Raw genomic sequence first — 24,689 nt, 5'->3', positions numbered from 1 at the left:
AGTTGTCTGTGTTCCCTGTTTCCACACCTTCTCTCTTCCACTCACTCTAATCAGAATCCCTTCCCCACTGTGCCACTGAGACACGTCTTGTCGAGGTCGTCATTGCGTTCCATGTTTCTAGATCCAGGGGTCAATTCTCAGTCCTCATCACCCTAGGCCCTTCCGCAGCATTTGGCATGGATGGCCACTTCCTCCTGTTGAAAGGCTTTCTTCACTTGCCATTAGATCTTCAGTCACCCAGTCCTCCTCTCACCTCACTGGCCACAATTTTGCAGCCTCCTTTCCTGTCTCCTCATCTCCACAACCTGTAAATCCTGGAGGGCCCCCAAAGCCCAGTCCTTGGTCCCTTTCTCCTCTCCATCCACACTCACTTCCTAGGCGATCTCATCCTGGAGGTGGAATATTTTCTGTAAATGCTCTCTCCAGGCTGACAACCCCGACACTGATTTTTCCAGCCTGGGCCCTGGCCATGAACTCCAGACTTATCCATCCAGCTGTTTACTACTTGATGTCTCTGCGTGGAGGTCTCACAGACATCTCTAACTTAGCATGCCCAAATATGGACTCCTGACTTCACATCCCCTCACCCCACACTTCCCAACCTTCCAGTCTTTCCTCATGGCAGTAAAAGATGACCACATCATCCTTGATTTCTCTTTCTCTTACACCCCACATTCAGTTTGTTAACTGTCAACTCTCCCATTAAATTGTATTCAGAATCTGTTGACTTCACCCCACCCAAGTCCAAACCAGCGTGGTCTCTTGCCTGCTGCAGCGGTCTCCTCGCTGGTGTCTCTGCGTCCACACCGGCCTCTGTTGGAGTTTCCTTATAGGGCAAACAGTCCCCAGAGCCTGTGCTTCAAGATCTAGATCTGCTCCAAGCCAGCCCTGTGAAGCAGGTCTCCCCGTAAAGTTTTCATAAAGATCTGTTCTCAGGAAAGAAACTGATCAACATGCAGGTGTGAATGTCTGCTCCCATGCTGGGGATGGGGTTTTGTTTACTAGGCACTGTGTTTCCCATTGTGACCATAACAAGTTATTACAAATTAGTGACGTAAAACAACACAAATGTATTATCTGGTCGCTCTGTATGTTAGAAGCTCAACATGGATCTCGCTAGGCTACATCCAGGTGTCTGAAGAGCTGCATTCTTTCCTGGAGGCTCTAAGGGAGACTCCATTTCCTTGCCTTTTCCAGCTTCTAGAGACCACTACTTTCCTTGGCTTGTGGCCCCTTCCTCCATCCTCAAAGCCAGCAATGTTGCATCTCCCTCACCCTCCATCCATCTTGGCACCTTGCTCCTACCAAAGCCAGGAAAATTTCTCTGCTTTTAAGGATTCCTATGATTAGATTGGATGATCCAGGATAATCTCCCCACCTCAAGGTCCTGCCCTTCATCACATCTGCAATGTCTCTTTTGCCATGTAAGGTAACATATTCAAGGTTCTGGGGATTAGGGCATGGACATCTTTGGGGCCACAGGCACGAAGCCTTAGGAGAGGGCTTCCCTGTCTTTCCACTGGAAAATCCCTAATGCAGAAGAGAATGAACTGAGCCTCTGAGATTGAGACCTCACCCTGAGCTCTCAGTTGCTCCATATAGATCTTTGAAATCCTTTTTGCCTTTAAAATTTCTATACATTTTAAATATCCATAAATAGAATACATTCACACTCGTTTTGATATGAAAAAAATGCTTTTAATTGCTTGCAAATTCAATTACTTACCATTCCTCCCTCCCCAAACTTGGAGTGACTCTTCATGCTGCTGGCAGATGCAACACATTTTTCAGCAACTTTGGGCAACCCCGACTTACCCACCACCCTCATTTTGCCATCCTCATTTTCACCTGAGGCTCACAATATCTGTGAACAGCACAGCTTCAAGCCACGGTTCTGAGATGCTAACGATGGTATTTCTGGCGCCAGCTGGTAGGTGAGGATAACATTTGGGGCAAAAGGGTCTCCTTGGCCCAGCTGAAGACAAATCAGGTGGACAACTGCCCCTTGCTGTAATCAACTCAGCTGGCACTGGGTGTGTGCAGGGCCCTGTTCCAGGCAGTGTGGGGAACCAGACATGGGAACTAATCGTATGACCACTGTGTCCCAGTGTGGAATGTCCTGAGTGTGTGAACCCTTTGCTGCTCAAAGTGTGGTCTGGGGACTACCTACATCAGCGTGACCTTGGAGCCAGGGGGAGAGGCAGAATCTCAGGCCTGCTGAACTGGCATCTGCATTCTAACAAGATCCCCAGGCCCATCAAAGTTTGAGAGGTATTGCTCTAACCCTCCATTCCTTCATGAATCAATCACAGACATTGATTATCCAGCCTTGTGCTGAGCACAGGGATACAACAATGAGTTTGGCCCAGTGCACACCCGTAAGGGCTCTCAGTCTTGCAGGATCTCACAGAGGCCTACATTTGCTTTGGGAACCTGGGACTGGGGAAGAGCTTCTAAAGAGGGAAGGCAGTAAGGAGGTCTTCCAGGAAGAGGTGGCATCTTGGCTAGTCTTTGAGCGATGAGGGGGATTTCACCAGATAGAGATAGGACAGAAGGGCATACCTGGCAGAAGGAATAGGGTGAACAAAGCTGGGTGGTATCATCTGTCATTGGTGGCAAGGGGAGACTTAGTATATTAGTGTCCCAGGACTGCCATAACGTGGGTGGCTTAAGCAACAGAGATTCACTTTCTCATAAGTCTGGAGGCTGGAAGTCCAAGATCAAGGTGTTGGCACGGTTGTTTCCTTCTGTGGCCTCTCTCCTTGGCTTGCAAATGCCCATCTTCTCCCTGTATCTTCATGGGGTCTTCCCTCTGTGTCCAAATTTCTTCTTGTAAGGACACTGGCCATATTTTATTAGGTCCCACAGTAATCTCATTTTAACTGAATTACCTCTTTAAACACCCTATCTCCAAATACAGTCACATGCTGATGTACTGGGAGTTAAGACTTCCACATATAAATTTGGAGGGGCAGGGGACACAGCTTCGCCCCTAACACCTAGTGTATGAAATGAGGATGGAAGAGTGTGCAGAGCCTGAGACACTTCAATGCCAGGTCCAGAAGCTTGCAGTTTCTCTTCAAGGCCATAAGGAGCCATAGAAGGTTATAGAGCAGGGGAGTGCAGCACCATCAGAGCTGCAATTGAGCTCCAGGCCTCAGGTTTATAGCAGACAAAGGCACCCCTAATTCAAGGGGTGAATCAGGCATGGTCTCTACCCTTGCAGAGAGTTTGGGGACCTGGGCCCATGGGGGACTGGGAAGCTGCTTCCTCACCCCAGTTTCCTCATCAGCAAAATGGACCCAGGTATGTGATGTAGCATTTCCTGACCCAAGGGACCCAACAAACAGCTGCGATAGGATTTTGGAGGGACCTGTACCCGCACTTCCACCTTCAAAAGTTGTGCATTTTTTTCATGGTTTAATGACTTCACCTTCTTTTGGACTTTTATATTTGAAAAATTTCAAACTTATAGAAAAGTAGACAGAATAGTATGAATACCCATGTACCTATTACCCAGATTTAATAAATCTTAACATTTTGTCATGCTTCATCTATTTGTTTCTGAAGTATTTATAAAAATATTACAAATCTTCATATTCTATCCCCTAAATACTTCAGTGTGTTCCCTAATACCATTAGTACACTTAACAGATAAAAAAAAATTTCTTTTGAGACAAAGTCTCACTCTGTCACCCAGGCTGGAGTGCCGTGAAACAATTATAGTTCTTGCAGCCTCAACCTCCCCGGCTCAAGCGATTCTCCCTCCTCAGCCTCCTGAGCAGCTAGGACTGCAGGCACACACCACCACTCCTGGCTAATTATTTATTTAATTTTTAGTAAAGACAAGGTCTTCCTATGTTGCCCAGGCTGGTCTCGAACTCCCGAGCTCAAGCCATTCTCCTACCTTGGTCTCCCAAAGTGCTGGGATCACAGGCATGAGCCACTGCACCCGGCCCCCTAACAAAATGAAAAAGAATGTCCTCATACTAATCAATTTCCAGTTTCTGTTCAAGTCTCCCCTCTTATCCCCAACAAAATGTCTTTACTTTCGAAATTTGTAAGTGAATAGTAGGAAAAAGATCAAATCCATAATATCAAGAGGATAACATTGATATATATGTATACACATTTATATACACACAAATTTTTTTTTTTTTTTCTGAGACAGAGTCTCACTCTGTCGCCCAGGCTGGAGTGCAGTGGCGAGATCTCGGCTCACTGCAAGCTCCACCTCCCAGGTTCACGCCATTCTCATGCCTCAGCCTCCCAAGTAGCTGGGACTACAGGCGCCCGCCACCATGCCTGGCTAATTTTTTTTGTATTTTTTAGTAGAGACGGGGTTTCACCATGTTAGCCAGGATGGTGTCGATCTCCTGACCTCGTGATCCACCCGCCTCGGCCTCCCAAAGTGCTGGGATTACAGGCGTGAGCCACCGTGCCCGGCCACAAATTTTTTTTTTATTTTAAAAATTATATCAGATTTTAAGACATATGTGAAAGAATGTTCCAGGTGGTTGGACCCCTGTGAGGCGGCACTTGTGAAGGTGGTTAGGTTTCTCCAAGGCTTCGTGAGCTGAGAAGGATTTTGCACGCTGCAGAGGGTGGTGCCCACGTGGAGTGGCTGGTGGTCATTGCAGGGCATCCTGGAGTGAGGTGACTGAAGTGCAGGGCTCTGAGTCCAGGCTGCGAGACAGGCGTGGTTTCCCGAGGCCCGAGCCTCTTTCCCTGCTGCTGTACTTGCCCTCCCCTTTCCTCCCCATGAGGATGGGCTGTACTGGCTCCCGGAGCCTCAGCCTCATGACTCCTGTGGGGAGAGTGAGGCACACAGCCCAGATTCCTGGAACAGGAAATAGCCTGTCAGAAACCCAGGGTTGAAAGTCTGCAAGAAGAAATAGTGCTGGTGGCCACAGGGCTGCACGCTCACCACCCCTTGGACTGGAGACAAGAACAGAGACAGTGATCATTGTAACGACCAACGATTGAGCAACTCAATCATTCACTGAGCTCTTGCTGTGTATTAAGTGCTTCTCAGGAGCTGTCTGATTTCATCCTCGAAATAACCTAATAAGCTCAGCATATTATTCTCCCTGTTTAACAGATGAGGAAACTGAAGCTCAGAGGTGCACTGACTTGCCCACAGACACACAGTGAGTCAGTGCAGAGCAGAGGCTTGACCCCTTTCTGTGTGACCCCAGAGCTCATGCCATGAGCTTTGCCTGCCCACGTACCTTATACAGAGGGAGTGCTCTGCACAGAGGAGATTCAGGGAAGACTTTTCTCACGAAGTGGTGTTTGAGCTGGGTCTTGAAGGATGAGTAGAAGTCAGAGTTCACAGAAGGAGAAGGAGAGAAAGGGTGTTCCAGGCAAAGGAACCGTTATGGCCAAAGGTCTGCAGGCCACAGGAGAGGTCCCTAGAGGGCCCCACCAAAGTTCTCACTGCTCACGTGTGCCCTCTGTCCTCCAGGTGGCCGGGACAGGGCCGGGCGGCCCCTGCTTCTGGTGTCAACTACAGAGGGGGCCTGGGAGGCACCATGGTGCACAGTTTCAGAGGTCACCAAGCTACTCTCCTACCTGTGTACCATCCCCAGGTAAGGATCTGGGCCACCCTGACTGCTCCATCCCCACCTCAACCCTCTGGGCCCAGAGCCCTGGACCAGACACTGAGTGGAGAGGCACCATATCCTTCCATGCAGTCGTCTGTTCACAGAGCCAGTCCCCAGACAGATGCTGGGGAAAAGCAAAACAGCCTCAGTCCCTGCCATCGGGGGGTTGTCAGGCTGGTGGGAGAGATGGACAGAGTGCAAGAAACAAACCATGGCCAAGAAACTTTCAGGAGTGTCAGTGTGATGAAGAAAAGAGTGATGTTTGTAGATCAGTGGTTTTCATTTTTTTTTTTTTTTTTTGAAATGGAGTTTCACTCTTGTTGCCCAGACTGGAGTGCAACAATGCAATCTCAGCTCACTGCAATCTCCGCCTCCCAGGTTCAAGCGATTCTCCTGCCTCAGCCTCCCGAGTAGCTGGGATTACAGGCATGCACCACCACACCTGGCTAATTTTGTATTTTTAGTAGAGACCGCATTTTTCCATGTTGGTCAGGCTGGTCTTGAGCTCCCAACCTCAGGTGATCCACCCACCTCGGCCTCCCAAAGTGCTGAGATTACAGGCGTGAGCCACCGTGCCTGGCCAGTTTTCAAATTTGAAGGTGCATTCGAATCACCTGGTGGGCTGTTAAAACAGATTGCAGGGGCCCATCCCCCAGATTTTCTGATTCAGTTGATGAAGGTGGGTGGGACCTGAAAATCTGCATTTGTAACAAATTTCCTGGTGATAACAGGTGCTGGGCCTGGGACTACACTTTAAGAACCACTGTTGTAGAGTAAGAAGAATAGGGGATGTTAATTTCAATTGGGAAATCGGGGAAGGCTTCCCTGAGGAGGTGATAATTGAGCTGTCATCTGAATTATAAATATTTGAATAAACAAAGGAAAGGGGTGAATGAGTAAATGAATGAATGAGAGAGTGAAAGAATGAGTGGGTGAGTCAGTGAGTGAGTGAGTGAATGAATGATGAGTGGACTCAGGCTGATTTCTAATGCTCCTCCTAACACTCCTACCCCTGCCACCATTCAGACTTAATGGACTGGCTGGGGAAGAGGCGCCCTCTTTTCCTCTGGGACCCAGCCCCTAGCCAGGGCAGTCTTAGAGGGGATGCTGCTCAGGACTGGCTAATAAGCCCCAACTCAACCTAGAGGTCTGCTGTTGGGGGTAAGGGGTGGAAGGTGATGGAACCCTCTGGAACTATCTTCATGCATCCCACCCCACTGGAGCCATCACTGCCACCTGCTGGTCACTAACATTTTTTTTCTTCTTGTCCAAGGTGGAGTGGCTTTTCTGGACTGAGTGGGAGATGGGACCCCCTTTTTCTGTGGTGGAAAGTGACTAGCGTGGTAGACAGAGCTCTGGGATCCCACCGACTGGCTATGCGACCATAGGGAAATAATCTCCCCTCCCCAAGCCTCGCCTGAATAAAGGGCATAACCAAGAGGGCTCTAAGGACCAAGCTGGGCACAAGTGGCAGGGATGAGGGGGTGTAGAGGATGTAAACTGTGGAGTGCAGGGCACACCAGATGCTTGTGTGCTGGGCTGGTTTTCTCCACTTGTGCTCTGAATGAACATTGGCTGGGCCCCTGCTCTGGGCTTGGCTTCATGCTACATGGTGCTAGGGACAGAGGCTCCTCACACCGGGCCCTGACTTTTAAGGGCCTCCAGGTTGGTAGCAGAGACAGGTCTGGAAACAAATCACTGTCCAGCATGGGCATCGCCAGAGGGAGGCAAGGACATAAAGTCAGAGACTTGAAATCACCTCCCAGAGCCTCCTGTCACTATCTGCCACTGGGCCTTTCTGTGCCTCAGTTTCCCCTTCTAGGATAATCATAGCAAATATTTACATCCCATTTACTCTGTGCAGTCACTGAGTGCTTTACAAGAATGAATTCATCAGTCCTCACTACAGCCCATAAGGCCGGTACTATCATTATTAAATTGACTCAGGGAGATGAAATAACTTGCCCAGACCACAAGGTACTAACGGCAGCGCCACAGCTCTACCCTCCCACTGGGCCACCTCAGGTTTTGTCTGTGCACTGAGTGGTTGTAAGGCTTGAGGGCAGTTGGGGGCTATTTTTCAATCCTGCCTGATCATTAGACTGGCCGAGGGTGCTTGGAACCACACAGATTCCCTGGCCACCCTGTACCCACTGGCCAGATGGCTAGAGGGGTGGGGATGGGAGAGGAGTAGGGTGAGGAATCTGTATTTTATCAAGTCTTGAAAATTGTGCCAGTTTGGAAAATCCTAAGATAGTCACTGAAAAGTGGCCCACTGTAAGCTCAGTGCAATGTGGCTGAACCAGGGAGGGTGTTTTGGCTGCAATCAACAGAAATTCCCATTTAAAATGTTTTATCTGTTAAGGAAATGTATCATTGTATGTCTCTGCCTCATATCTCTTTGTTAAGAACTTTTTAAAGGAGGGAATGTCTTTCCCAGAAGCCTCTTTCCCTGGAAAACTTTCCCTCACATATCATTGGCCAGAAATGTCACATGACCCTCCCCATCTAAACCAATCACTGGCCAGAGGAATTACGTCACTACTGTTGGCCTCAACCAATCAGAAGCCAGGCTCTGGGGGAACTTGGCTTTTTGGAGGGAGTTGGATTCTTGAGCAAAATAAGGATTCTGCCTACACAAAAAAGTGGGTGAGTCCCAAGTGACTTGCCTACTGTACCTGGGTTAGTTGCTAGAGTTAGGAATAGTAGGGCCATAAACGAGGGCTGTATGAGGTATTGCAGGAGCACCAAAGAGGAAGCAAAAGGCTCTGCCTGGAGAAGAACCATGGAGGGCTTCCTGGAAGGGGCATTGGAACTTGGTCTTAACAGGATGAAGAGTTCACCAGTAAATCAAGGTTTCTAGCAGCCAGGTTCCCTCACCTTCCACTAGGTCCTGCCCCCTGTCCGAGGCCATCCAGCAAGACTGTCAATTCTGTTTACCACCCACAGGCCTGAAGATAAAGCCAAGGGGCTGGCGGTCCTGATTGACGCCAGGAGACAGCCCCCACAGCCCGGTCTGGTCAGCGCCCTGCAGGCCACCCAGGTGAGTGGGAGGTGGAGAGCCTTAGCCTAGTAAGTCCTGGGAGCCACCAGGGGCCTCCTGACATTCATAGAGTCCGGGGGTGCTTAAGGCTGGGACCAGGACTCTCAGGCAGGGACTTTTACTGCAGCCAACAGAAAACTCAGCCCTAACAAGCTTGAAGCTCATTGGTTCATGTCAATGGACAGTCCAGGAGCCAAGTCCAGCTTCAAGTATGTCCTGATCCCAGGGCTCAGATATTATCATTAGAACCTGGTTCCTCTCTCTCCATTTCTGGCCCCGTTCTCTTTGGAGGATGCCAAGCCACCCCGCTTGGCACCCCGTGCCCCTTGGTGGCCGGATGGCTCCCAGCAGCTCTGACTTCACATGGTCTCTAATTTAAATCCATTAGGAAAGAGTAAGAGATTATTTTCCCAGAGGTCTCAGCAAAAATTTCTTTGTGTCTCAGTTACAGTGGATTCAGGAGTCCCTCCACACCCAACCCTGTGGCCTGGGGGTGAATGCAACACACTGATTGGCTCAGACTTAGATCACATAAAGCTCATGGGCTGAGAAGGGAGGAGAGAAGAGATTCCTATCCAGCAATTATGGGCAGCAGAGTCAATGGAGGTTCTGCATCTACTTACCTTATGGTCTGACCTCCTTCGCTTTGTAGATGGGCAAACTGGGGCCCAGAGGGGCAGGTCATCTGGAAAGATTTGCAACACAACTTGAACCTGCTGCTCTCATGACTTCTAACCAAAGATTCACGGTCCAAACGTATCACACAAAGATTCCAGTCATGGAGGGACCCCACTCTGTCCTTGTGACCCATTTGCCTGCATCTTACAGGGGATGAAGGAGGAAATCAAAGTGTGTGAGGCTTCATGAAGCCTTGGGCAGAGCAACTCTGCAGTGGTTGTCTTTGACAGGCTCAGGTCCCAGCCTCTATCCGAGCTATTCTCTTCCTGGGGGAGAAGGAGGCGGCTCTCCAGCTGCAGACATTACCTGACGTCCAGGTGAGGGGGACTCAGGGTCGGCGGTTGAGGAGGGGAGTTGTTGGGCTCGAGCTGAGCTGGGGTTAAGGAGAGGGAGAACTGCAGAATTCATGAGCTGGAAGAGGCCTGGAAGTAATCTAGTGTAAGGCAATAAATACGAGGCCTAAGCGCTACCACTCCCCAGTATAGATCCGTGGCAGGCATTGTCAAATCAGTCACAGAATGATATCTCTCTGGCAATCCTAGCAACTCCTGGTGGGTGCTGCCACATGATCGAGAATTGCACATGGCATAGAACCTATTTGAAAAGCTTCTTCTGGTCCATCCCTCCTCCCTTTGTTTTCAGAGAGGGAAACTGAAGCGTAAGGCCACACAGCAAGCTAGACGCAGAGCTGGAGTCACCTGACTCCAGTGCCTTTTTCACACTGCGGTCACACCTGCTCTTCCTGTATTTCTCGCCCTAATTAATACAGATGTGGAGTTGAAGCAGGACTTTGCAGGAAAGAGCCCTGCAGCTCCCTTTAATTAGTGCCATACACCACAGTAATGAGTATGGGCAGTCAGTCCTCTGTCCTGCTTCAGGATGTGATTTTAAAACTCTCCTTCCTCCTGGTTAGTGAAGAGGCAGATTGTGGGCTGGAGATGTGCTGTTCCAACTTTAATGTGCTTACTGATCTCTTGGGGAAATACATTAATGTGCAGGTTCTGATTGAGTAGTTCTGGGTGGGTCCTGGGACTCTGAATTTCCAACATGTCCTAGTTGATGCCGGTGCTGCTGGCCCATGGACCACACTTTGAGTAGCAGGAATATCAGGTGGGTCCAAAAAAACCACAGAATCCACCAAATCCCAAGCCTAGGTATCTGGAGCTATTCCCAGCATAAACCTCAAATTTCTCTGCCTGGCAGAAGCAGTCACCTAGTTCTTCCATGTCTTAGAGGACACTGTTGGGATTTAGTGACTTTTCTCACCAGCCCCAAGAAGGAAACAGCTCTTGGCTCCTCAGGGAAGTGTGCAAAGATTACAAAGAAGTTTCATCACAAGGGCCAGCTTCCATCAGTTTGTATGATTGCCCGGAGAGCTGTACTGGGAAAGAGCCAAGCTCAGAGGGAACGAGTGCTATGATTGATTAATGATGTCTGCCTTGGGCACAAGCTAGGAGAGTGGCAGTATGAGTGCTGTTTATTTGCCATTCCCTAACCAGGGTCTGGTTCTGAATTTTGACTTGTCAGAGTTTCCAGAGAAGATTGGTTGCTGGCAAAGCAACTTTTAAAGCTGGAGTCAACCTTACTTGTGGGAAATGAACTGGTGCTGGGGCAGGGATCTGGGCAGGACCTTCTAAAATGACTGTCCTCACATTGAGTCCCTGGTTCTCCTGATTCTTTGGTCTGCAGGTGGAGGTGCTGACCTCATTGAAGGCCCTCAGCCACCATGTGGACCCCAGCCAGCTGCCCGCAGTCCTGGAAGGCCCCTTCCCCTACTGCCACACCGAGTGGGTGCATTTCTTCCAGGTGTTTACCATCACGGCCTTTAGCCCCTGACCCCCACTCCTTCTCTTCTTCTCTTCACTCTTCTGTCCCATGGATCCATCAACTCTGCTATGCTAAAAAATAAACGGTCACTCAACAAATGTTTACAGTGAAGGTACAGAGTCGAATGATTAAGAGCTCAGGCTCTGGGGCCAGGCTGCCTACATTGCAATCCCAGCTCTGCTGTGTGATTTTGGATAAGTTACTTACCTTCTCTGAGCCTTGGTTTCCTCATCAGCTAGACAGGGGATAATAATAGTACCTCCTCATGGGGTTTTTGTGAGGATTAATTTAGTTAATGTGGGTAAAGAGCTAGGTCTATGTTAACTGAAAATAAATTTACAGGGCCGGGCGCTGTGATTCACACCTGTAATCCCAGCACTTTGGGAGGCCGAGATGGGTGGATCACATGAGGTGAGGAGTTTGAGACCAGCCTGGCCAACATGGTAAAACCTCATATCTACTAAAAATACAAGAAAGAAAAAGTTAGCCAGGTGTGGTGGTATGCACCTGTAGTCCCAGCTACTCGGGAGGCTGAGGCATGAGAATTGCTTGAACCCAGGAGGCAGAGATTGCAGTGAGCCAAGATCACACCACTGCACTCCAGCCTAGGTGGCACAGTGAGACTCTGTCTCAAAAAGAATCATAAAATAAAATAAAATAAATTTACAGGCACTTGCTCTATGGACCCACACAACTCAGGAAGCTCAGGGTCTGGTTCCCTCCTATAAGAGGGAGGAAATAAGGCAGCCGCCAGTGTTGGGCTCCTTTCCTGTGTGATCACAGTCCCTCCTCCCCACAACCACAAGAGGGGGCATTTCATACCCAATTTAGTACATGAGGACACATAGGGCGAGGGTGCCTTTCGGTGGGCTTAAACCACACCGAAACCCATGCCCATCAATGCCCGCCCCGGGTTCTCTAGACCAGGGTTGCTCAACCTTAACCTATTCACATTTGGGGTTGAGCAATTCTGTTTTGTTGGGAGCTGTTTTGTGTATTGCGGCATGCTTGGTACCAGCCCTGGCTCTACCCACTGTTTGCACCCCACAAATTATGACAATTAAAAAAGTCTCCTGACATTGCTGAATGTCCCCGGGGGCAAAGTCACCCCTCATTGAGAACCGCCGGTCTATACTAACAGTGTAACATGGTGGCTTATTTACTTTCTGCCCAAGTGATCTTTTTAAAATTGTGTGTTTTTGAATAGGCAGTAAGTATATTCACATTTCAAATGGTACAAAAAGATACCTACTGAACAATCTCCTTTTCTGCTTGTCCCCCAGGGTCCTAGCTTCCCTTTCCAGAGGCCTCCAATGAATCCACTGGTTTTTGAACTGCATTTTAGCTTTAAACCCTTTCCTTTACATGAAATCTTACCTGTAGACCCACTACATGGAAGTGAGAATGATGATAAACACAGTATGGGCTGGGCTCTGTTCTAAGTGCCTTGCATATATTAATGGGTTTAATCCTCACACAACCCTATAAGGCAGGAACTACTATGATCTCCATTTTAAAGAGGAGGAAGCAGAGACACAGAGAGGTTAAGTAACTTGCCCAAGGTCTCACAGCTTGTAAGTGATGGAGCTGGGCTGAAGTGGGACTCAGCTGAAAATGTTCCCCTAACTCTGCCCTCTTCCTTTCCTTACCAATCATGGTATCCCCACTGGCCTGGGAGTCGCTCAGGCCTGTCTCCTTTCTTCTCCCTCACTCATATTCAACACCAGTGGTTCTCAAAGTGTGGTTCCCCAGGCCAGCAGCATCAGCAACACCTGGGAACTTGTTAGAAATGCACTTTCTACCATGCCTCACCCCAGAGGAACTGAAGCAGAACCTCAGGAGCAGAGCCCAGAGCCTGTGTTTTAACCACCTCTCCAGATGCTTCTGATGCACCTGGAGTTGGAGAGCCACTGCCTCCCACCTCCCCTGTGTGCTCCTGAGATGCAAGAGGCATCCTCCTGGTTGGCCTGGGCTGACACCCGACCTTTGGTCCTCTGTCCTGCAGAAGCTGGACCCTTTCCTTGCTGACCTCCACCAGGCCTCTTCCCTGCTACAAGCTTCCATCGAGGAATTCGAGAAGGCCGACCCCCCTGGGGGGATGCAGGTGAGCCTGGAGCACGGTGGTTGGGGGAGCTACATCACACCCCAGACCCCACGGACCAAGGGCTTCGAGAAGGGGACGGCCTGGGGAAAAAGGGGAGGACATTATTCCTGTTTTTCATCATTCACTTGACTCATATTTGAGGGGCACCCACTTTGTACCCTGCACTGGAGACCAGCCTGGAGCAAACTGACTTATCCCTGCCCTCTTGGGGCTCGTGGTGCTGTGGCAGAGGTGGTAGTTTAAAAAGCAAACAAATAAATGGGTATGTCATTCCAAATTGTGTCAAGTCCTGTGGAAGTAAGATTGGGAATCATGAGGGAGGGAGGAGGGCCTCTCTGAAGAGCTGGAGTTTAAGTTGAGGCTTGAAGTTTGAGAAGGAGCCTGCCTTTGTGGGGGGCTGTGCTCCAGGCAGGGGGCAAACACATGCGAAGGCCCTGAGGTGGGATTATACCTGGGGTGTTCAGGAGTAGCAAGGAGGCCAGTGTGGAGCAGAATGAGTGGGAAAGAAGCATGAGTGGAGCTTCTAGATGCAGCAGGAGCTGGACCAAGGAAGAGTTGGGCTGGGATTCAGTTCGAAGCCTGCAGGGAAAGCCACTGGAGAGTTTTAAACCAGAGGTTATCAGATTTGCACTTTGAGATCCGTTCAACTGCCATGTGGAGAATAGACTTTAGGGGGAGCCAGAGGGCAGCAGGGAGATCAGCAAAGAGGCTGAAACGGGTGTCCCAGCAAGAGATGCTGGAGGGTGGACCAATGAGGTTGCCGTGGTGATGAGAGGGGACATGGCTAGAGGGGATGTTTTAGAGACAGAAATGACAGACTTTCTGGAGGATCTTGAATGCCAAACTGGGAGTTGGACTTGATCTGGGTGTGGGGAGCCTTGGAAGGTTGCAGAGGGAGAGTGGGGATGGGGCCTCAGGGCACCTCCCTACGCTGGCAGGAGGCTACCAGGTGCCTGAGCAAGTCCAAGGAGCTGATGGAGGCTGTGCTGAGGGACCCGGGCCTACTGGGCCTCCAGCGGGAAGGTGGAGCCACCCTGGCCAGGCTGCAGCGTGATGCCAGCAGGCTGGACTTCAGCCCTGATGTCAGGTACAGACGTCCAGGCCTTTCCTCTTCCACCCCATCTTGTTTCTGGCCCAGGAGCTTGGAGCTGGGACCACACCACCTAGGGCACACATAGCTGAGCCCTGAGGGTGCCCAGCTTTGCAGTAGTTGCAGGGCCTGTATCCCAGGCTGACGCCTGGTCACAGAAACCTGCCCTGAGCCCTAGCAATTTCCTCGCCCCTTCTCTGCTTTCCCTCCTTCAGCCCCAGCCATCTTGAGCCTGGGATGGGCATCAGAGGATGTCGCCTATCCATTTCTGGCCACCCTTTTGGACAAAGCACTTCCTCTGACCCACACACCAGGCTGAACCCCTGCAAGAGCCTGCCTCATTTATTTCTGGCAAGAACCCTGTGAGGTCCACATTGTCCATTTGGCTGATGGGTAACTGAGGCTCAGCGAAGGGAAATAGCAGCTAGACAGCGGCTGGTAAGGGATTTGAAGCCAGGCCTTCTGGGCATTTAACCCCTACCCGGCCCTGCCTTTCCCGGTAGGCTGCTCAAACACACTTGTGAGAACCTCATGGTGTCTCAGGGGTCTCAGAGCCAGAATAAATTATAGACATTCCTGGAAAGTCCCAGCTTTCTTAAATTTAGGGGTTGGGGAAGAGTCAGTCATTAAACTGGTCAGTAATTGCAAGTATTTTCACCCTCTTAGAACACAGCTACTTATATTCAAAGTCAAGGGCTGGTATGCATGAGCTTGTAAGAACATTTTGTTTACAAAACCAAGACCTAAATAGCACTTTGTATGTGTCCAGCATTTTTCTCAGGGATTTACAAATACCAGCTCACTTAATTCACTCCGAGGTAGCTGCAAATATTATGCCTATTTTACAGTGGAGGAACCTGAGGCTCAGAGAGGGTAAGTGATTAGTCCAGGGTCACATAGCTGGGATGTGGTGGGGCCCGGACTTGAATCCAGGCAGTCTGGTCCCAGTATCTTGAATACCCCACCCAGAGCTGCACTAGACTTGAGAGCAGGCTCACACAGATGGACGCACGGGCAGCACTGGGTGTGGGGTCATCTCCCTGCCCCTCAGTGCCTGGTGGGGGTTGGCACTGCCTTTCTCAGCCTCTTCCACCCTTACCTGCCCCACCGGCCCAGGCCACTCCTGTCCACCCGAGGCCCCGCAGACCCGCAGCTACCAGCAGCTCCAGCAGGGGTCACTGTGGTCCCACATGAGCTGCTGCGGGCGTTTGTTCTGCAGCGGGTCCCTGCAGCCCCTAGGCTGTCCCCATCCCTCCGTCCCTCCCTCTCCAGGCAGGCAGAGATTTTCTATCCTATTCACGCACCCTGGGCCCACACCTCTTCCCTGCAAGGGTGGCAACCCGTGGGGAGCTGCAGTCAGATGGGGAGGCTGAGGTAGAGCAAAGCACCCTCCAGGAAGTCAAAAGCTTTTCTTCCATCTTCTGTCTTCCATTTTCCCTCTGAAGGCAGAGGAGGGCAGAGCAGGGTTGGAGATTCCTCCCTTCACGCAAATATCACCATGCCTGAAATCCCATCCACGCTTCTTCCTTAGTGACTTGTGGCTTTGAGCATTTTTTAAAATTATGTGCAGAAACAGCCCTGGGTGGGGTTCCAACTCAGGTTGTCATCTGCAAGTCGATTCCCCTCCCTTGACCTCAGTTTTCCCGTCTGTGAAATGGAGGCAGGGCCGGCAGGCATGTTGCAGCTACTTCCCACCATTGCAATAGAAATAGCACAGACCTGACAAACATCGTGCGCTGGGCACTGTGTTAAGTGTTTTGCATGCATGAGCGCTGGTTCTCTGCCCTGGCTGTCCCTGGAACCGCCTGAGGTGCTTTAGAAAGCATCAGTGTCTCAGCCGGGCGTGGTGGCTTATGCCTATAATCCCAGCACTTTTGGAGGCTGAGGCAGACAGATCACCTGAAGTCAGGAGTTCAAGACCAGCCTGGCCAATACGTGAAACCCTGTCTCTACTAAAAATACAAAAATTAGCCCGGCATGGTGGTGCGTGCCTGTAATCCCAGCTACCCAGGAGGCTGAGGCAGGAGAATCGCTGGAACCCAGGAGGCAGAGGTTGCAGTGAGTGGAGATCGCGCCACTGCACTCTAGCCTGGGTGACCAGCCTGGGCGACAGAGTGAGACTCCGTCTCAAAAAGAAAAGGGAAACATCAGTGTGTTGGTTGCACTCAGAGTCTGACTTTGTTGGCCTGGGGCAGGGCACTAAGATTTGTTAAAGCTCCCAGGGCAGGTTATAATGTATAGCTAGAGTTGAGGGCCAGGGCGTTAGATCATTTAATGCTTACAACCATGCTGTGAAGTGGGTTCTGTGATTATCTCCACCTCACAGAATAAAAAGCAGAGACATAGAAAGGTTGAGAAATTTGCACAGAGCCTCCTACTAGAAGGCAGCAGAGCTGGGCTTTGAACCCAGATCTGTCCGGCCAGCTTCATTCCCTTCTAGGGAAGGGGGAGGGTCAGTTCACTTCCTACTGCATTATCTTGTCCTCGCAGTCCCATGGAAGACCAAGGGTGAGGCCCAGAAAGGTGAAGGGACCTGCCCACAGTCACACAGCAAGTTAGCTGGAAACCCAGGCTGGGGCCACAGAGATGGAGGGGCAGGCCTATGCGGGACAGAAGTACAGCAGGGTGAAGAGGGCAACAGAGGCCTTTTCTCACCTCCGCCCACCTCCCAGGAGCCATCTGGCTGCAGCCACTGCCTTGTACAGCCTTGTGGACGAGCAGCTTCATGTTCTGGTCACCGCTTCCAACAGCCTCCTGGGGAAGCTGGAGCTCCGTGTCCGCCTGGGCCGCCTGGAAGCTGCCATTCACCAGGTGAAAGGGGAGTCTGGCTTGGGGTGTGGGGGTTCTGCCTGGCCACATTCCACAGGAAAGCCCTGACTCTGGGCCCGTCCCTAGCCAGGTGCTTTGTTCTGGAGAAAGGACACCAAGCTGGCGATCCTTCAAAGGCCAGGCAGGCATCCTTGGGGCGTAGCACATGACCTGGTGCTCAATAAGTGCTCAATGGGTGAAAACATAGCCCCAAGAGCTGCACTTATTGAGCGCCAACTCTGTGCCAAGCCCTGGGCCAGAGCCGTTGTGAACATCATTGCTTTCCGAACTCATGGGGAAGGTGCTAGGATTTCATCCACTGCACAGACCAGGAAACTGAGGCTTGGAGACATTATGTTACCTGCTTGTGGTTGCATATCTCGGGGTCTGATTCTGGAACCTGCACCTGGCGTGGCTTCATCTGACTGCCGGTGCCGAGAACCACCACATTCCTTTCTGCCTGGAGCTGTGGGGCACGGTGCACTCCTGCATCAGACAGCCCTGGTTCATTCCTGGCTCCAGCACTTACTCGTGGTGTGGCCCTGGACAAGATATTTAACTCTTCAGTGCTTCAGTATCTTCATTTGTTGAATGGGGGGTAATATTAGTACCTGCTACATTGGATCTGTGAAGATAAAGTGAGTGAATAGGCTCTTTAAGATGCCCCAGAATAAGAAAGGAACTTCCACTCAGGGGGTTGAGAGCCATTATATACCCTCTATCCCTCACTGAATCTTCATGTCTACCCCATTTTACCACTGAGTAAACTGAGGCCCAGAAAGGGGGAGTGGCTTACCATGTTCACATGGTGAGTTCCCAGCAGGCCCATGGACTTTCCTCTGCAGCCTGCAGCTTCTTCTCCAGCACTGTTTGCATGTGCACGCGCACACAAACACACACACACACCCGAACAGGGAGCTCATCACCCCTGAGGCCACCCCTTTTATGATCCGGCATCTCTGAGTGGTTAGAGTAGCCTGAAGTTCACCACCCTGTGCCTTCATTCAGATAACTGTGCACTGAGGGCGTTGACCAGGCCAGATGCCCTCCGGGGTCCCGCTTTGAAGAACATGACCACACACTCCCCCTCCCCAAGTCATTTCTTCCCATGCCCAGAATTGGGAGAATTTCAGTCCAAGCCAGTGGTCACAGGCCTAGCCACTGAATGAGTGAAGACAGAAGACCTCAGCCTGCAAGGAAGTGGGGGAGCTGGACAAGGGAGGTCTCCTAGCAGCCCCTCATGTCCAAATCTGCCTCTCCTGCCCCAGGTCAGCGACTGGATGGAGCAGGAAGGAAGGCGGTGCCTGCAAACGCTGACCCCCAAGGATGGAAGTTTGGAGACAGTGGAGAAAGCCCACGCAGAATTTGAGAACTTCTTCCTCCAGGCTGCAGTGCGTTCCAGACAACAGAGGAGCAGGACTGGAGCAGATGGAGAGGGCGTTAGAGGGGGTGGCACTGCCAGGGCAAAGCTGTGGAGGTGGGAAAGAGCAAGAAAAGTTCCAGAGACAGTGAGGCAACCAGCTTGGATTGCAGAGTTCAGCTGAGATGTTATCTCCCCCAGAGATTCTTACCAGATGGCCAAGCCCAAAGAATATTCTGAATCCCCCAGAGGGTTTCTTAAAATGCGGTTTCCGGGGCCTCATCCTAGACCAAATAACTCAGCCTCACAGAGCCGGGGGTTGGGGGTCAGGGAAGCTGCATCAACGTGATGCGATGTGACAAGGCTCTGGACCACAGGGTGATTCAGCCCCGTATCAGTGCTCAGGAATTCCCAGGCCAGTGGGGAGCGGGGGCGGGGACGGGGACAAACAGGGAAGCGCACAGTAAGGGAGAATGTGGGGACTCAGAGCAGGAGCCTTTGGAGTCAGAGAAGTTTTCCAGAAGGGACATCTAAGCAGAGCCCGGCTAGGCAAAGTGAACTGCCATGGCGAGGGCCTGGAGACTTCCAGAAGCGTGATAACTGCTCTTAATTGTTCAACCCTCACCAGGAGCTAAGCCCTGTGAGGTGGGTGCTATTAGGGTCCCCATTCTACAGATGAGGAAACTGAAGCTCAGGAAGTCTCCTGGCTCACCAGCAAGGCAGCTGGAGGTTGCTGACCTCCGAGGGAGGCCCCAGCCAAGGTGGGTGCTGAGTGGGTGCCCCCTCCTCTCCCCTCTCAGGCTCAGTACCGCCGAGGCCTGGAGCTGTCCAAGCAGGCCGCTCAGCTGGGAGCTACAGCCAGAGGGGCTGGGGAGGCAGAACGTGCAGAGTTCCCAGAGCTGGCAGCCTTTGCCTCTACCCAGCGGGCCTTCCAGGCTAAGCTGACCCACTTTTACATGGCGGCCGAGCGGCAACGCACGGACCTCGAGACGCTGCTCCACCTGCACCGCTTCTGCAAGAGGGTGAGCCCCACGGCCCACCTGCACAGATACCTCCCGATCCCCTGGCTGGGGCTATGGTGGGGACAGGGATACCTAGACACAGCCCCATGGCCCGACTGCATAGACACCCCCCCATCCCTTGGATACCTAGACACAGCCCCCCCGCCCACTTGCACAGACAGCACCCCCATCCCCTGGCTGGGGGCACAGCGGGGACAGGGATACCCAGACACAGTCGGAGGCTCATCGTGATTCACTCCCCAAGTCTTGTAACAGGAAAAAAACAGGGGAAGGGGAAGAGCTGAGATTTGAACATAGATGTGTCCGTGGTACCCCGTGACATGCCTTATATGCTTCCCCAAAGAGAAGAGAAATGACGACAGATCCCTTCACCAAGCAGGCTTGACCATGGTGAGGATGAGGGGTTGTTGGGAGGGGAGTGCACATTTGTGAGTGTGTACACCATGCCAGACCTCCTGTGAGCACTTCACACACCTTACTTGACTTCATTCTTATCCATACCTCTTTGATGACAGGGCACCAATGTGGTTCCCATTTTACAGATGAGAAAACTGCCCAAAGAGGGCAGTGGGGAAGGATGATTTGATTTAGGAGCTGCCACCTGTCCTAAATTCATGTAGCCAAATCTCTCTTTAAAAAAAAATTATGGGAAAACTGAGGTCTGTGGGGACAAAGGAGCAGCCTGGGAGAGTGTGGTCCAGCTGGGGCAGGGACCCCCATGGCTGGCCCAGACCCAGTGCCCTCGGCTGCCCCTTGCACTTGTCACCAAGGACAAAGTATGAGAAAGACCTGACCCCAGCCTCCCAGCTGTCAGGCCAGCCCCGCGTGCAGGCCACAGCGATCACAGGCTGCTTCAGAGGGCAGCAGGAGGGACTCTGGTCAACTCACGCCTGGGGCCCTGGGAGGACAGGGCACTCTCTGTCTCCTTGGGACAGTGGGCAAGGGAGGCAGATGTTGGCAGTGGCAGCAAAGGGCTCCCCCAGTTCCAGCTGTGTACAGTTAAGAGCACGATACAGGCGGAATCCGAGCCTTGGAGTCTGGGGCTTCATGTCCTTGCGTGAGCTCTGTGACCTCAACCACAGTCTTCACTGCTCTAGGCCTCAGCTCTTTGCTAAGACCATAGTTAATGGCCATGTAGTTCTTATGACAAGCCAGGCCCTGTTCTAGTCATTTCACATATCATTTTATTGTCACCCCGATCCTATGAGACAGGTACTACTATTATGCCCATTTCCACCTAAGGAAACAGAGAGGTCAGATAACTCACCCAGGGTCACACAGCTAACTGAGTGGGCAGAGATTCAAACCCAGACCATCTGGCTCTACTGCCAGCCTTACCAGGTAATGACAGATTTCAATGGAAGTAACCCCTGGCACAGGGCTTTGTTCAAATTCAGAACTGTTATTAACATCAATATTATTATTATCATTAAGAGGAGGAAGAAGAGGAGTAGTGCCTCCAGGGTTAAAGACATCTGGTAGCTTCCTTGCCTTGCCCACTGATTTCAGCCAGTTTCAGCCCCACTGGCCTTCCCGGATCAATCAAACGTGCTCCAACTCTGAGGTCTTTGCACGTGCTGTTCCCTCAGCCTGGGAAGCTCTTCCCGTTGACTGGCTGGCTTCTTGTCTTTCTTCCGCTCTCAGCTCACACATCCCCTCCTTGCAGACACCTTTTCTGACTGCCCACCCCGGTTCTCTCTCGTCACCCTGTTTTGTCGCTTCTGGGTGCTCACTTTGATCTGAAGTTGTCCTGGTCCTTGTCACTCGCTTGTCTCTTGCATGGTGCCTGCGAGGCGAGCTCCCTGAGACAGGGACTGGGTTCGAGTTGGTCCTGGCTCTATCCATGGTGCCTGGCACGGGCTCGGCCCGCAGGGTCTCAGGGAGGCTGTGCGGGGAGTCAGGATAGGCTGGAAGCCTGGGGATGGCCTGTGTGGAGGTGGCGTCTGTGCCAGGCCTAGAAGTCATACGGGGGAGGTAGCAACCCTGACTTTGAGTCCAACTCTCGCTGTTGGAACTGGGCTGGCCCTGTTTCCTCACTGGCCCTGAATTTCAATCCGTTCAATAAGGGGTTGGGCAAGATGATTTCTGAGGTGCTATCCATTTCTGTCCAGCTTAGCCTGGAAGGTCAAGTCCTGGACAGACAGACAGATGATGGGACAGCCCAGCACCAGGCTCAGCCCCTGGTGGGGAGCGTGTGTGCAGCAGCTTTGGTCCTAAATAATAATAACACAATGGTGCCACTAACGGAGATTTATGGAGCTCTTTCCCGGCCATGAGCTCCATGTGCTTGCACGAATATGAAGCCATTTATCTAAAGACAAGTTCCCTTAATCCGTGGAAAGATGGTCTCTTCGGAGAAAATGGTTCTCCAATCCCTACAGCCTAACAGCTCGCTGTCGGGTTCTAAATTAATGGAGAGAAAGATTATGTTTTTCACGAGCGGCCGGGAACGTGTTGGCTTCTTTGCAGTCTGCAGACGTTTTGTGGGGGAAGCGGGGACAGACAGAATCACAAAATGAGGCAGAGGCTCGGCTGGAGGGAGGGGGCCTGCGGGCCTGGTGTGGCTGACAGTCTCAAGGTGTGATGGTGAGGGCACACCCCTGCCTGGCCCGTTTCTCCTTCTGCCCATGAAGGTGCTTGGAGGACAGATCCGAGGTGGAATCCCAGCTCCTCCCTGACTTGCTATGTGACCTAGGGCAAGTGAGTTCACTTCTCTGAGCCTCAGTTTTCTTCTCTGTGAAATGGGCTGCTGGTGCAGTTCAGTGCGATCCTGCCTGAGACACACAGAACCTGGCAAATGGTCAGTGCTCAATAAACGTTAGGCAGACTCCTCCCTCACAGCACTCTCAAGCGTTAATACAACCATGGATAGGAATTTCACCTCTCAAAAGGCTTTTCATGATCATCTAGTGCAACTTCCATTTTACAGAAGAAGAAACTGAGCCCCAGAGAGGGCTAAGTCCCTGCTGGCCCGTAGGTCTATTAGAAGGTGTCTGATGGGCTGGGCGCAGTGGGTCATGCCTATAATCCCAGCACTTTGGGAGGCTGCGGCGGGTGCATCACCTGAGGTCAGGAGTTTGAGACCAGCCTGACCAACAAGGTGAAACCCCGTCCTACTAAAAATACAAAAATTAGCTGGGCATGGCAGCAGGTGCCTATAGCCTCAGCTACTCGGGAGGCTGAGACAGGAGAATTGTTTGAACCTGGGAAGCAGAGCTTGCAGTGAGCCGAGATCACGCCACTGCACTCCAGCCTGGGTGATGGAGCGAGACTCCATCTCAAAAAAAAAAAAAAAAAAAAAAAAAAAAAAGATGTCTGATGATTCTAAGGGTGCTTGGGGGCTGTTTCCAGATGGCAGGTGTGTGCACCCCAGGGAAGAGAGGGAAACCAGGGTCATCATGGTCAGTGGAGAAGATCATGGCCAAGCTGAGCGGGGCCCTGGCATTGGGCACTTATTAATTCAGTCCTCCATGGTCCCACTTCCAGCCTGAGCCCCCACCTCCCTCTCTTCTTGTCCCCCAGATGACCTGGTTCCACATGGACTGTCAGGACCTGATGGCCCAGCTCAGGCTGGACAAGACCTCAAGGGTCAGTCCTGGGGACCAGCGCCGCCTCCACCGCTACCTGCAGCGACTGGCATCTGAGTTCCCTGCTGAGAAGCTCGCAGCCGTGGGGCTGCAGGTGGCCTCCCTGAGCCGGGCAGGCCTGGGCCAGGAGCTATGGGAGGAGGCCCGGATCAGGCATGAGGAGATCCGGATGCTCCTGGAGAAGGCACTGACCCACAGCTCTTGCCCAGAGGCTCCAGCTGCTCACTCGGCGCACCCAGAACGAAGAGGGGTGGCGGCCAAGGGCCAGGGTCTGAGTGTAGAGGTCACTTCCAAGGGGAGGTGGGATCAGCCTCCACTAGACTCGCTGGGCATGGACCATTTGCCAAAGTCCTATTGGCCTCCTGGGCCCCCCAGAGGGGAACAGAACAGAACTTTCCAGGCAGGCTCTCCACCCCAGGAAGCTGGCCAGGCTGCAGAGGCTGAAGACGGCAAAGGCTCCCACAAGCTGCCTGACCCTGCCCGCGAGCATTTGCTTGCCACCACCTTCTTCCGGCAGCAGCCCCCCAGGCAGAGCCAGGTCCCTCACCTCACTGGGGGCAGCTTCTCCTCAGAGGGGACAGACTCATAGACATCCCTTGAGGACTCACCCCAGACAAGTCCCCTTGCCTCCCTCTAGCTGAGAGGCCCCTTCAGTGGCACCAGCCTCCAGGAGCACTGGGCCAGGGCCCAGCTGGAGGGGTAGCTGGGAGCTCTGGTCAGTCCCAGTGAGACATCACCATGGAGCACTGGTTTTACATTCTGCCTCTGCTGGGAGGATGAGAGCTGTCAACCTGCCCCTGGCTCCAGAAAACTCCTGGAAGACCCGATCCTCACCCATGCAGAATAGCGAGAGTGGGCGTCAGAACCAGGGCACAATAAATGGTGTGATTGGCTCCATCCCTCCAGGCTCTCATTGTGGAAAGACCTGTCAGCACAGACCCCTCCAGAGGCCTCGCTCGCAGGCAGGCAGACACCCACCTGAAGCTCAGGAACATACACAGCTCTCCCCTCGGGTACGAGGGCCAGTGTTGCCCTTATGCAGAATCCTCGGGGAGATTCGGGAGTGCTTCCTTGTCTTGGATTCCAGGAAAATGGACCCTGAGACGAGGATTTAAGGATCAGTGTGTTTGGTGCTGATCCAGGAATCTCTGCTGGGGGAGTAGGAGGTGAATCTGCAAAGGGAATAAAGAGTATGTTGTCAAGCAAATTTTCTTTTTTTTAATTTTTAAAACTTCATTGTATTTTATGTTTAGAGATGAGGCCTCACTACATTGCCCAGGCTGGTCTCAAACTCCTGGGCTCAAGTGATCCTCTTGCCTTGGCCTGCCAAAGTGCTGGGATTGCCTTTTCCACCCACCTCCCCCGCCTGACCCCACCAGGGACAGGGTCTCACTCTGGTGTCCAGGCTGGAGTGCAGTGGTGCAATCATAGCCTCAAATTCCTGGGTTCAACCAATCCTCCCACCTCAGCCTCCTAAGTAGCTGGGACTACAGTTATGCACCACCATGCTCAGCTTATTATTTATTTATTTTTTGTAGACATGGGGTCTTGCTATGTTGCCCAG

General features: G+C 51.9%; 1 protein-coding gene across 2 annotated transcripts in view; it reads left to right on the top strand.

The window, feature by feature from the left end:
* KIAA1755 overlaps nt 1-24,022 on the top strand; it is a 33,485-nt gene extending 9,463 nt beyond the window's left edge. The window contains exons 4-13 of one of the 2 annotated variants that reach the window (XM_016937903.4): nt 5,468-5,591; nt 8,556-8,649; nt 9,558-9,644; nt 11,017-11,133; nt 13,160-13,258; nt 14,197-14,345; nt 17,021-17,159; nt 18,425-18,547; nt 19,317-19,538; nt 23,061-24,022. In XM_016937903.4, coding sequence (XP_016793392.2) covers nt 5,468-5,591; nt 8,556-8,649; nt 9,558-9,644; nt 11,017-11,133; nt 13,160-13,258; nt 14,197-14,345; nt 17,021-17,159; nt 18,425-18,547; nt 19,317-19,538; nt 23,061-23,714 — 1,808 coding nt within the window. In that variant the 3' untranslated portion in view covers nt 23,715-24,022. The remainder of the gene's footprint in view (nt 1-5,467; nt 5,592-8,555; nt 8,650-9,557; nt 9,645-11,016; nt 11,134-13,159; nt 13,259-14,196; nt 14,346-17,020; nt 17,160-18,424; nt 18,548-19,316; nt 19,539-23,060) is intronic. The other variant, XM_016937905.4, reaches the window with a different exon arrangement.
* Nucleotides 24,023-24,689: the final 667 nt, after the last annotated feature.

This window comes from Pan troglodytes, chromosome 21 (genome assembly GCF_028858775.2).
Source record: "Pan troglodytes isolate AG18354 chromosome 21, NHGRI_mPanTro3-v2.0_pri, whole genome shotgun sequence".
Classification (NCBI taxonomy): Eukaryota; Metazoa; Chordata; class Mammalia; order Primates; family Hominidae; genus Pan; species Pan troglodytes.
Note: the sequence above shows the minus strand (reverse complement) of the source record. Positions and strands in the feature narration are given on the sequence as shown.